Consider the following 14,236-nt stretch of genomic DNA (forward strand, 5'->3'; position numbering starts at 1 on the left):
CTATCTCAAGGTGGTGAGCAGTGAATGCTGTCCCATCTAGCATTATTTGGAACTAATCCTTTTCTTTTTTTAAAAAAAACTGTTCCACCACAATAAGCATTTACCCTGGCAAGCCCCCTTATTTTCTTATTCAATAGGTTGCTCTCTTTTTCTTTTAAACTTTAATCTGAATAGGCCATACCAGTTCTGTTTCTTCCCATCAGACAAATTCATCATCCCAGGAGCCAGTCTTATCAATCTTCTCTGAACCACTTCCATGACATAATGTCCCTTCTCAAGTAACTAAAGCTGTACATGGTACACTCAGTTTGATTTTACCAAAGTCCTGAATAATTTTAGCAATACTTTCCCCTGTTTTTACTCCATCACTTTGCAATAAAGGCCAGTTTTTATTTGCCTTGTTACTTTTGTAACTGGATGCTGACTTTTTGTGAGCATATACCTTTGTATTGCAGAATTCTGTAGTCTCAATGTTCCTCCTTTAGGATGTTTGAGGTAAGGGTGATCACTGATGCTCCTGTCGACTTCATCTGCAGGAAGTGCAGCCAGATCCAGCTCCTTACAGACTGCATTAGGGAACTGGAGCTGGTGTTGGATGAACTGAGAATTATTTGAGAGGGTGATAGTTAGAGGCTACAGGGACATAGTTATGCCAGAGAACAGAGGTAGCTGGGTAACAGTTAGAGGTGGGAAGGGGAGGACGCAGGCAGTGCAGGGATCCCCTGTGGTCATTCCCCTCAACAATAAATATACCGCTTTGGATACTTTGGGGGGGGAGCGGCCTAGCAGGGGTAAGCTGCAGTGACCGGGTCTCTGGCACGAGGTCCGGCTCTGAGGCTCAGAAGGGAGAGGAGGAGAGCGCTAGTTATAGGAGACGCTGTAGTTAGAGGGACAGACAGGTGGTTCTGTGGACATGGGTGAGACACTCGGTTGGTTTATTGCCTCCCGGGTGCCAGGGTCCGAGACGTCTCGAACCGTGTCTTCAGAATCCTTAAGGGGGAGGGTGTGCAGCCAGAAATCATGGTGCACATTGGTACCAACGACATAGGTAGGAAGAGGGGTGGGGAGGTCATTCAGGAGCTCAGGAAGTTAGGCTGGAAGCTAAAAGCTAGGACGGACAGAGTCGTCATCTCTGGGTTGTTGCCGGTGCCACGTGACAGTGAGGCAAGGAATAGGGAGAGAGTGCAGTTGAACACGTGGCTGCAAGAATGGTGTAGGAGGGAGGGCTTCAGGTATTTGGACAATTGGACTGCATTCTGGGGAAGGTGGGACCTGTACAAGCAGGACGGGTTGCACCTGAACCAGAAGGGCACCAATATCCTGGGAGATAAGTTTGCTAGCACTCTTTGGGGCGGGGGGGTGGGGTTTAAACTAATTTGGCAGGGGGATGGGATTCGGACTTGTAGTCCAGCAAGTAGGTTAGCTGTTTTTCAGGATGTCCAAGAAAGTAGGGAGACTGTGGAGAAGGTAGCACTGACGGGGAATACTTGCGGACACAGAGATGGGTTCAAGTGTGTATACTTCAACGCAAGGAGTATCAGAAATAAGATGGGTGAACTTAAGGCGTGGATTGGTACTTGGGACTCCGATGTTGTGGCCATCTCAGAAATGTGGATAGAAGAGGGACAGGAATGGTTGTTGGAGGTTCCTGGTTACAGATGTTTCAGTAAGATTAGGGAGGGTGGTAAAAAAGGAGGTGGTGTGGTGTTGCTAATTAGAAATGGTATAACGGCTGCAGAAAGGCAGTTCGAGGGGGACCTGCCTTTGGAGGTAGTATTGGCTGAAATAGGAAAGGAGCAGTTGCCTTATTGGGTGTTTACTATAGGCCCCCCAGTAGCAGCAGAGATTGGAGAAACATATTGGGAAACAGATTTTGGAAAGGTGCAGAAGCCAAAGGTAGCAGTCATGGCCGATTTCAACTTCCCAAATATTGATTGGAAGCTCTTTAGATCTAGTAGATTGGACGGGGCGGTGTTTGTGCAGTGTGTCCAGGAAGCTTTTCTAACTCTGTATTTAGATTGTCCGACCAGAGGGGAGGCTATGTTGGATTTGGTACTCGGTAATGAACCGGGACACATGATGGGCTTGATAGTGGCTGAGCATTTTGGTGATGGTGACCACAATTCTGTGACTTTCACCTTGGTTATGAAGAGAGATAGATGCGTGCAACAGGGTAGGTTTTACAATTGGGGGGAAGGGTAAATACGATGCTGCAAGACAGGATCTGAGGAGCATAAGTTGGGAGCATAGGCTGTCAGGGAAGAATGTCATTGAAATGTGGACCTTTTTCAAGGAACAGATACGATGTGTCCTTGATATGTATGTACCTGTCAGCAGGAAAGAGATGGTCATGTGAGGGAGTCTTGGTTGACGAGGGAGGTTGAATGTCTAGTAAAGAGGAAGAAGGCTTACATAAGGTTGAGGAAATAAGGTTCAGACAGAGCGTTGGAGGGATACAGGATAGCCAGGAGGGAGCTGAAGAAAGGGATTAGGAGAGCTAAGAGAGGGCGTGAAAAATCTTTGGCGGGTAGGATCAAGGGTAACCCCAAGGCCTTTTATCTGTATGTGAGAAACATGAGAATGACGAGAACGAGAGTAGGTCCGATCAAGGACAGTAGTGGGATACTGTGTATTGAGTTGGAAGAGATAGGAGAGGTCTTGAAAGAGCACTTTTCTTCAGTACTTACAAATGAGAGGGACCGTATTGTTGAAGAGGAGAGTATGAAACGAACTGGTAACTAGAGGAGATACTTGTTAGGAAGGAAGATGTGTTGGGCATTTTGAAAAACTTGAGGATAGACAAGTCCCCCGGGCCTGACGGGATATATCCTAGGATTATGTGGGAAGCAAGAGAGGAAATTGCAGAGCCGTTGGCAATGATCATTTTGTCTTCACTGTCAACGGGTTTGGAACCAGGGGACTGGAGAGTGGCGAATGTTGTGCCCCTGTTCAAAAAAGGGAATAGGGATAACCCCAGGAATTACAGACCAGTTAGTCTTACTTTGGTGGTAGGCAAAGTAATGGAAAGGGTACTGAGGGATAGGATTTATGACTATCTGGAAAGACACTACTTGATTAGGGACAGCCAGCACAGATTTGTGAGGGGTAAGTCTTGCCTTACAAGTCTTATTGAATTCTTTGAGGAGGTGACCAAGCATGTGGATGAGGGTAGAGCGGTGGATGTAGTGTACGTGGATTTTAGTAAGGCATTTGATAAGGTCCCCCGTGGTACGCTTATGCGGAAAGTCAGGAGTCATGAGATAGTGGGAAATTTGGCCAGTTGGGTAGAGAACTGGCTAACCGGTCGAAGTCAGAGAGTGGTGGTAGATGGTAAATATTCAGCCTGAAGCCCAATTACAAGTGGAGTTCTGCAGGGATCAGTTCTGGGGCTTCTGCTGTTTGTAATTTTTATTAATAACTTGGAAGAGGGAGTCGAAGTGTGGGTCAGTAAATTTGCAGACGATACGAAGATTGGTGGAGTTGTGGACAGTGAGGAGGGCTGTTGTCGGCTGCAAAGGGACTTAGATATGATGCAGAGCTGGGCTTGAGGAGTGGCAGATGGAGTTCAACCCTGTCAAGTGTGAGGTTGTCCATTTTGGAAGGACAAATAAAAATGTGGAATACAGGGTTAACAGTAGGGTTCTTAGTAAGGTGTTCGTAGCTCTTTGAAAGTTGCCACTCAGGTGGATAGAGCTTGTAAGAAGGCCTATGGTGTATTAGCGTTCATTAGCAGAGGGATTGAATTCAAGAGTCCTGAGGTGATGTTGCAGCTGTACAGGACCTTGGTAAGGCCACATTTGGAGTACTGTGTGCAGTTCTGGTCGCCTCACTTTAGGAAAGATGTGGAAGCTTTGAAGAGGGTGCAGAGGAGATTTACCAGGATGTTGCCTGGAATGGAGAATAGGTCGTACGAGGATAGGTTGAGAGTGCTAGGCCTTTTCTCATTGGAACAGAGAAGGATGAGGGGTGACTTGATAGAGGTTTATAAGATGATCAGGGGAATAGATAGAGTAGACAGTTGAGACTTTTTCCCTGGGTACAACAGAGTGTTACAAGGGGACATAAATTTAAGGTGAAGGGTGGAAGGTATGGGGGGGATGTCAGGGATAGGTTCTTTACCAGAGAGTGGTGGGGGCATGGAATGCACTGCCTGTGGGAGTGGCAGAGTCAGAATCATTGGTGACCTTTAAGCGGCAATTGGATAGGTACATGGATGGGTGCTTAAGCTAGGACAAATGTTCGGCACAACATCGTGGACCGAAGGGCCTGTTCTGTGCTGTATTGTTCAATGTTCTATGTTCAATTTAAATATAATTCTGCTTTTCTGTTTTTTGTGCAAAGGTGGACATTTTTGCCTAGTATATTCCATCTGCCATTTTTGTCAACTCACTTAACCTTTTTATCGCCTTTCAGATTCTTTGTATACTGCTCATAATTTGCTTTCTGAACTATCTTGGTATTCTAGCAAATGTGTCCACCATACAGTTGGTCCTTTATCCAAGTCGCCAAAAACAGCTGCAGTTTGCCATCCTGAAAATTACCCATTTATCCTTTGTTTATTTTTAGTTAAGTAGTCTTTTTTTAAAAAAAAGTCTATACCACTCTAATTTGGTATAGTTATGGAAAAGCTTTTTAAACATTACATTGATAATTATTTGCAAAGGACAAAGTCATTTAAAATGGAAAGAAACAGACTGAAAGCTGCTTTCTGTGCTTAATTTGGAGGTGCTGTTGTTGGACCATGGTGTACAAAGTTAAAAATCACAACGCCAGGTTATCGTCCAACAGCTTTATTTGGAAGCAGTAGCTTTTGAAGCGCTGCCTCTTCAGGTGGTTGTGGAACAGGGCCATAAGACAATTTATAACAAAAGGGTTACAGTGTCATGGAGCTGTAATGATATACCAAACAAATTTAGATTAAGTCTTTCAACTTTTAGAATGGGATATGTAAGTTTCAGTTTTTTAATGTGTAAATCCCAGAAGTGGTTTTAAGTTTAATTCTCAAGATAGCTTCACCTTTTCTAACAATAGGTGCCATCTGAGCTCAGCCAATGCTGTAAAAGTGAGAGTTTAAAGTCTGTCTGTGTCCCAGTGTTGAGTCAGACTGGTTCTATTTCTAAAGTGGGACTTAAAGAATCTTCCTTGGATTTATGCAGTTTTTGAACAAAATAAAAATTTTGTTCAAAATTTTATTCTGCAAATAAAAATTCACCCCATAGGCTTACATGTATGTGCATGCAGTAGAGACAGTGAATGTGTGCATATGAAGTATGTGTATAATTGTGATAAAGTGTAAACCTGTGAGAAGGTGCGTGCATGGGTGAGAACACAGGGTCGGCATGTGTGGATGTGAGAGAGGGTGTGTGTGCGTGCGCATGCACATGTGCTTGTTTTGTGTGAGTGTATTCAGTGCAGTGGGGTTGAACTTGGCTATTAGCCTCTGCTTGGCCACTTTGCATTGTTGCTTGTCCCGAAGTCTGCCTTGGAGGATGGTCACCCGAAGGTCCAAGGCCAAATGTCCTGGACTGTTGAAGTGTTCCCCAACTAGTGTGTGGTGATCGTTGCTCGGGTGTCCATACATCCGTTGTCATAGCGTCTGCTTGGTCTTGCCATTATGCCATGCCTGAGGGCATCCTTGCCTGCAGCGTATTACATGTACTCATTGACTTGACCAATGTTGTCTCTGTCACATACAGGGAGGGAGTTGTCCCCCCCCGTGTAGTGGTGGTATCCGTTGGCACTCTGAGACGTCTTACAGCAGCTGCCGTAACAGGGTTTTCCAGTGTTGTGGTCAATGTTGTCCTGAAGGCTGTGCAGTTTGCTGCAAACAATGATCGCGTGCTCTCTCTGTCTTGCACTCTCACGCTCATGTTACCACATTTATAGACACACTCCTTCACGTGCGCACTCACCCACGGGCATAAATGTATGTTTATGGGGTCAATTTGTACTTGCTGAATTACATTTTATTTTGTTCAAATATTGCATAAAGATTCTCCAAGTCCAACTTTATAAATAGAACCAGTCTGACTCCAACACTGGGACACAGACAGGCTTTAAACTCACCTTTACAGCATTGTCTGAGCTCAGATGGCACCTACTGTTAGAAAAGGTGAAGCTATCTTGAGAATTAAACTTAAAACAACTTCTGGGATTTGCGTGTTTAAATACCAAAACTAGCATATCCCATTCTAAAAGATGGAAGACTTGATCATTACAGCTTCATGATGCTGTAACCCTTTTGCTATAAATTCTGTGTCTATTGTCCTGTTCCACAACCACATGATGAAGAGGCAACACCTCAAAAGCTATGCTTCCATCTAAACCTGTTGGACTATAACCTGGTGTTGTATGATTTTTAAACTTTCTGCTGAAGAGTTTGATTCTGTGACTTCCTTTTCAATCGAGCTAACCTTGTATGAGAGGTAGGCCTTCTTGATTGCTCAATGCATTAAATCTGCGTTATTATCAAAGGAAGTAAAATGAATTTGGGGAATATGGAAAGAGTAGAAGGATTAGAGAAAAAAATTATTTTATTATCTGATTACTAGTATAGGTTTAATTCAAAAATTTGCATAGCTAATTGGATAGCACACTTGGATATTAAAATTATTTTAAAGGTAACGATTCATGTAGGAGCGAACCATTAAATATACCATTACAGCTAGAGGGAAAACCCAGAAAGATCCACTTTGAAATGAGAACGTATTTAGAAAAGGTCATGATGATGAAACGAACATGGTATTAATTGAGCATAGATAACAAAAAGATATAAGCAATATTTTTATAATTAAAAAGAAGACATGTTGGAGACATGTCGTCATCACACAGGTGTGAAAATAACAGGAATACTGGAACGATCCAACTGATAAGGGATGGCAAAGGACATTATCACATGACTATCAATTCAAATCAGAAGAAGAGAGCACTCGGAGAAATGAAACCTCTTTATTTTTAACCGAGTTTTGAGAAGATTTGTTGCTCAGGCTAAGGTTCTGGATTTCGGTTTTCTTGCTGAGCTGGAAGGCTTGTCTTCGGACGTTCCGTCACCATACATGCAGATGAGGAAGGACACCACTTCGACTGGGACAACACATCCATCCTAGGACAAGCCAAACAGAGACACACATGGGAATACCTAGAAGCATGGCATTCCAACTGGAACTCTATCAACAAACACATTGACTTGGATCTCATTTACCACCCCCTGAGAAAAAGAACAGGAAATGACATCACCATAGGAAATTATGTTACCACAGGAAATGATAGAAAATGGGCTACATCACCAGTGGTTCATTCAGAGGCTCACTGGAGTATGGTGATGAAACATCTGAAAGCAAACCTTCCAGCTTCTTGATAACCTTTTAATAAAAGATTCTTTTAAGAATGACTGAGTATAGGAGAGATGAAAGGACTATCCATAAGAGTATAAAACATCAAATATGAATCAGCTAGCTCAAACCTCACAACTACTTCAAGGAACCTTCACTGATTAATTAGAATTGTGTTAAATGATACAAAATCACATGAAAATGCATGGAACTTGTATAGAAAGTTAACACCCACATTTGCAAAGCAGGAGAAAGAAGAATAATATATTTTTAAAAAACTTTGCAATTTAAAATTCAGAAATATCCAACTCTTGTAATACTTTTTGAAAAGGTATTTTCTCCCACTGGGAAAACACATCTTTGCTTGGGCCTTTTAGATAAAATTTCAACTGTTGATGGATATTCCTGGATGTTCTTAAATATTCTTGAATAGTTAAATATAACATATAACTATTTTCTATTAGACTTGGTGTTTCATTTTTCAGTTGTTTTTAGCATAACAGCATACTTCTTTATTTACTGTATTGCTTATTAACTTATGTTGATGGAGCTGTAAACTGAGTGAATCATCTCATTTAAATTTTTGTTACAACTGAAACAGATCCTGTTCTGTACACTCCTTCAATGGGGGAGTATATATTCTGGAGAGAGAATTCCTAGATCCTTAAAATATCTGGGAAACTTAACTGGTTAAACCTAAGCACACTATTTGTGGAAAAGCTAACATTCTCAGGCAACTTCTCTTGAACAAAAACCAAAGTTGCTGGAAAAGTTCAACAGTCTGGTAGCATCTGTGATGAGAAATCAGAGTTAATGTTTCCAGTGCAGTGACCCTTCCTCAGAACCCTTGAGGGATGGTTTTTTTAAGTACTATACATCCAAGGCATTTGTGGGATTAACTAACTTGAACTCAGTGGAGAGAAGTTATCAAGGAAACACTCCTGATCTAATTTAGATGTAAGTCAAGAGTTAAAAGCTATAATTAACTCCAGATGTGACTTTTTTTTAAATACAGAAAAAAGTTATGACCCATGTTCCTGAAAGCTATCATTAAGGCCCGATTGTATGATTATATACCACATGTGGCACCATAGAGAAAATGTTTAGAGACTGTATGCTGAAATTTTAGCTATAATTGAGTCTGAAAGGGAATGTTGGCCGTGATTATCTGGGGTCAGACAATGAATAATCTCTCCTCTCCTTTTTCTCCCCCTGCTCCCCATGCACACGTTTAGAGAGACTGAGACAACTCCAGCTGAAGAGGCAACTGAAATGGAAGAACCCCAAGATGCACTTGAAGGCGATACAGAGAACAAGTGAGTTCACTGCTTCTAGGTTTCTTTCTACTGCTATGCAGTGTTCGTACTTAACTCATCTTCTGAACAGATACAAAATGCTTGTGGATGAAAGCAGCAATGTGATTCATTTTTATTCATTCATCTAGATAGTCGTTTTTTTTATTCTTTCTTGAGTAGCTCGGGTATTTTTTAACTACCCCATCCAGAAGTCCATTCCATGCAAAGATCACCTGTGTGATCAGTACTTCACTTCTTAATGTATCTTTTTAAAGCTGAAAAGCCCAAGTTTCTTAGCCTTTCTTCAGTCTTTCCTTATGACTCAGACTTAACACTATGGATCAATTTTGGGGTTTTCCTGCATACTGTTTCCAGTACCTGAATGTCTTGGGGACCAGAGCTGGAGACAGTACTCAAGTATGGTCTGATTGGCACTATACAGTTTGCACATGACTTCATCTGACTTGTGCTCTGCTATTTTGGTTATATAGGTCAGCACTCTATTTACTTTGTTGATTGTGGCTCTGCATTGGTTGGACATAGTGTCAAGTCTCCTAAGACTGGTAGGTCTTTTTCAACTTAATCATAGGCTATTTCAACACCTTTTGGAGTACATGTGTCACTGATACTGGGTCATAAATCAGTTGCTGATAACATTTGTGATCTTGAGCTGTGAAGCCATTAGTTATTGCTGATTATATTTGATTGATTTGAAGTTGCCCATTTAAAAATCCTTTAGTTGCACACCTCCCTTGCATACTCATCTTGTGGAACACACTGTCTTCCTTGATTTATTGACATGGTGTTACCAGTATATTCTTAGTATTAGTTATATTCTTCTGCACAAAAGATGTCTGACAAGAACAGTTGATTGTTCAGGTTTTTGTCTTGCACACTATCAAGCTCTTCATTCTCAGATGTTCTTAACATATAGGATTATGTCACTGTCTCTTTTTGTGCCCCATCTTTTCTGGCACTTAATGGACGTTGTATTCATGACCATATCCTGGATTAAGTATCATTTAATAATCTCACTATGTTAAGGTCTCCTGATGCAATAGAAGCCTTCAATTCTGGAGTTTTTGTTTCTCTTCAATACTTCCAAGCAGTTGTTTCTGCACATCTTTATTGTAGATTTTCCTTCCTTTAGCCTCCAGTATCTGCTTGTTTGATATGAGGTTTGCAGAAAATAGTGTTATTGTATTTGCATCCATCTGTTCTTGGGGGTTGGAATGGATGAACGAGAATTTAAAGAAACTGGGGGTGAGGCCAAATGGCCCATCTGTTTAACTGTTTTGTTTGCCTTGAAGTGATTAGAACATAGAACAATACAGCATAGAACAGGCCCTTCGGCCCACGATGTTGTGCCGAACATCTATCCTTGATTAAGCACCCATCCATGTACCTATCCAATTGCCGCTTAAAGGTCGCCAATGATTCTGACTCTACCACTCCCACGGGCAGCGCATTCCAGGCCCCCACCACTCTCTGGGTAAAGAACCCACCCCTGACATCTCCCCTATACCTTCCACCCTTCACCTTAAATTTATGTCCCCTTGTAACACTCTGATTATTGCAGTCTTTCAAACCAATCTGATTTAGAAGCCTTTAATTCAGTGCGGAGAATAATAAATTTTATCAGAAAACAAGTCCATTCTTCCTAGGGAAGGAAGAAACAAAGGACTGGAAGTGTTGGAAATTTGAAGAAAACGAATGTTGGAAATGCGTAGGTCAGGCAGCAATGTGGAGAAGGTTGCCATTTCAGATTAGTAATCCTTCATTAGAACTGACAGTTTAAGGGATGAACAGCATTTTAGGCAAGTTCAGAGCCAGGGAAAAGAACAGAAGGGAGAACCTGTGAGAGTAGAAAAGTCATTAAATAATCAAACCTAAGACAATATCATTTTTGACTAACAACATTCTAAAATACTTTTCAGGAGTTAACCATTACTTTGTCTATATTTTATGTTGTAGATTGAATGAAGGGGAGCATGAAGCAACGGTAGATGATGGTCCACATGAAATGACTCTGGATGAATGGAAGGCACTTCAGGAACAGACACGCTCCAAAAAGGAATTCAACATCCGCAAACCAGACTCCAGTGTTTTGTCAAAGGCAGTTGTGATCCATAAGTCTAAATATGAAGGGGATGTAAGTGAATTGGATTGTAAAACTGTATCAACAGCTGTTGATGTTTATCAAATCTTGCAAAGTTTGAAGGCATTGAGCTTAGATTGTAGCTTTGTCAGTGATGTGGTGCTAGGTGGCTATCTGGTCTGCTCATCCTTGACCTTGACCTCCTTTTAAAATTTGTTGAGTGCTGAATGGAGGCTGCAATATCTCTACAATAGGTAAAGAGAAACCAATGTAATTAGTTCAGCTTGGTCCGCAAATTGTTTCGCTCACTGCATTCTCACAGCAGACCAAGGAGTCCTGGAGATGAATTGAAAGTTACCAATTTATATTCTTTTTAAAATTATAACCCTTTCTCCTCCCATTAGTCAATATGCCTATCATGTCAGTGATTGCAAACTTTGTTGCTCCTGTATTAGGAACAGAAAGAAGAATCTGACGAGGAAGATCACCATTACTTTAGACGATCAGCAAATGACATCACTTCCAAATTAGACATTAACTTCGGTAGTCTTACACGCCCTGGTCGAGGACGTGGTGGTGCCAGAGGCCGTGGAAGAGCCAAGCGAATCGCTGAAACCAGGCCAGAAGTGCCAGCTGTGGATATGGTAAAGGTGGTCTTTACTTTTTTGGAGTGGGGCATTCAGGAGTGTGCATTAGAGGAATGGAGGAAAAAAAGGTTTTGCATGTGACAGTGTGATGTGATCAAGTAAGGAGAGTAGAATAGCCATCTCTTTCCTTACTCATTTGATCTTAACAAAGGATATGTGTGTCAATTCAGTTTACATGTTGTGATTATAAAAGAGACAAACTGAAACTTTCCTTCTCTGTCTAATAAGAAATGACAACTTTTTTTTGTACTTCGCTTGGTAAAAGAAAAAAATACACACTGACTTTCATACACCTACAAATCGATTAAAGTAGGAAGATAGATTAACTGATTTAATATCCAGTAAAGGCAAAAGGTATTCAGTTTTGAAGGTTGGAGACTTTGATGACTTTAGGCTGAATTTGGTGATCATTCTGGACTGACTGTCAAGGCAGTTTAATGATCTAGATAATCTGTTTTTCTACTTACAGCAACTGATAGGTTGAACTCACGAGAAACACCTGTGCCTGCAGCACATGGATACTCGATCTATTTATCAGATTTCAAAAGAGGGAATACACTCAGTTGTTCTTTTGTACCTTATTTACTGATGCAGATGTTTACCTACACAAAGGGTAGCTGACTTGTCACATGATCCTCCAACTGTTCTGTGACCCAAATATGGTCATGGCTAATGGATTCTAGTTGCCTGGTTTACATCAGTGGATTGCAGCTCTGCAAGTTCCTTTCATAACCAGAGTCCAAATGATTAATGACATTCCCTCCCTCTCCTCCCCAAACTCCCGCATTCCTACTTCGCCAGAGTACTTGTTCCTGGTGAGGTTTTGCAGACAGGTTGTCTCCATTTTAATGGTTTTGGACTGTAAAAGGTATGGTTATGCAAGTTCACTTTGGGATTTCTGTTCATGTATTGTGATTCATCCAAATCTTAAGTAGATCTTGCACAGAATGACAAAGAAATTATATAATGGAATCAGGCCATTTGTTCCTACTAGCCCATGTGGAAAGTGAAATTAACATGAACAATGATTCTCAGTTCATTTACCCAATGTCTTTCCTTCATCTACTCATTCAAATATGTGTGCATGTTAACACTATCTCTGCTTCAATAAATAATGGTACTGTTCCATGACTTTTAAAAATTAATTTACTGGATTTGGACATTGCTGGCATTTATTACCTATCTCACTGCCCATGTGAAAGTGATGTGTGACATTCTTGAAATGCTGTGGTGCATGTGGCACGGTGTGGTAGAATGAATGATCCTTTGTAATTAAGGGTCCTTCTAGGAAGTAACAAGATCAAATTTTAAATTCCCTTTGAGGGAGAGCAATTCCCATCTGAAACCATTATCCAGAACTACGAGAAGGGCAATTGCATAAGTGTGAAGGAAGAGTTGTCAAAGTTGGTTTGAGAAAAGTCGGTGAATGAGCAGTGATAGGCACTTAAGTAAATACTTCATAATACTCAACAAAAATGTTTCCACTCAAAAGAAGGAACTCTGTGAGAAGCATGAGCAATCTATGATTAACAAGGATAGCCAAGAAGTGTATCCAATCAAAACCTAAGGTACTCAGTGATGGAAATTAGTGCCAGGCCGGAAGTTTGGGAATTTTTTAGCTATGAATGATTAAAGAGCTAATAAAAAAAGGAAATATTCAAAATTTGCAGCAAGAACTTTCTATGGGAATGCAACATGAATAGCCAAAATGAGTGAAACCCTTGGAGAATGCAGCTGTGGAATAAGTAACAGGGAAACAGCACATAATTGAAACCACTTTTTTGCATTGGGCTTCACGATAGATGACTTATCCATTAACAACGGGATGTTTAATAAGCAAGGTGCCAACAGAGGTAAAAATCCTGTATCAGGAAGGACAAACCATTTGTCAAAGTAATGGTACTAAAGTTGCCAGGACATGATGTTCTGTATCCAGCGGTTTTTAAGAAAGCATCAGCAGGAATAATAGATTCATAATAGAATAATATTCCAGAACTCTTTGAATTCAGGAGGGTTCCAGCAGATTGGAAGACAGCTAAAGTGATGCCCTGTTGAAGGAGAGAAAATCCAGAAAACTATAAGCCAGTTAGCCGAACACTGTTTTGGGAAGTTGCTAGGAGTTAATTATTTTCATGAAAGAACAAAAGATATTTATAAAAGCTTTATGGAATCAAACACTGTCAACATGATTTTGTGCAAGGGATGTAATATTTGACAAATTTGCTAGAGTTCTGAGGATGTAACAAGCCAAGTTGCTAGAGGAATCCATATTCAATCCATTGATGTACATCGTGAACAGAAGTGATTTCAGAATCAAACCTTGTGGGATACCACTGCCATAAGAAACAGCCTTTATCTTGTGATTTTAGTGGGCGGAGGGGGACAGTCATGATCACGTTACCTAGCTTAGATAGTTGACAATTTATTATAATTTTGAGTTTGAGAAGCAACAGTTTAGATATGGGATATTATAATGCAACAAAAGAAATATCCGACTTGTGACAGATGAGAATGCTATACCAATCCCAGAGCCATTCTATGGAATGGAGGAGTAGAGGCAGCACACTCCCAAAGTTCAGTGGTCCAATGTATTCTTATAGTAGTCCTTGGTGGTCTCATTATTCCTCAGGGGGAGCTTCCAGTCTTCTCCCAAGATGATCGTTGGCTTATCTCTGGATCTTCTTGCCACTTCCTCCCCTCTTCTCACTGTTAATACATCTTTATTTTGGGACTAGCCATCAATGCTATGCTAATCACCTGTCTAATCCCTCTTGGTCAATGGCCAGGAGTTAGCTACTCGAGTAGCTGTTTTGCACACTACTTCAGGTATGGTCTGACCAAGAACCTGTACTATTGGAGCAAGAC

The 14,236-nt window shown here is 41.1% G+C and overlaps 1 protein-coding gene across 2 annotated transcripts in view; it reads left to right on the forward strand.

Moving 5' to 3' along the window:
• Nucleotides 1-14,236, forward strand: part of zgc:103482 (intracellular hyaluronan-binding protein 4) — a 58,222-nt gene that overhangs the window by 42,028 nt on the left and 1,958 nt on the right. For both annotated transcript variants that reach the window (XM_060838511.1, XM_060838519.1), the window contains 3 exons: nucleotides 8,567-8,647; nucleotides 10,601-10,778; nucleotides 11,180-11,368. In XM_060838511.1, coding sequence (XP_060694494.1) covers nucleotides 8,567-8,647; nucleotides 10,601-10,778; nucleotides 11,180-11,368 — 448 coding nt within the window. The remainder of the gene's footprint in view (nucleotides 1-8,566; nucleotides 8,648-10,600; nucleotides 10,779-11,179; nucleotides 11,369-14,236) is intronic.

Source organism: Hemiscyllium ocellatum, chromosome 2 (genome assembly GCF_020745735.1).
Source record: "Hemiscyllium ocellatum isolate sHemOce1 chromosome 2, sHemOce1.pat.X.cur, whole genome shotgun sequence".
NCBI lineage: Eukaryota > Metazoa > Chordata > Chondrichthyes > Orectolobiformes > Hemiscylliidae > Hemiscyllium > Hemiscyllium ocellatum.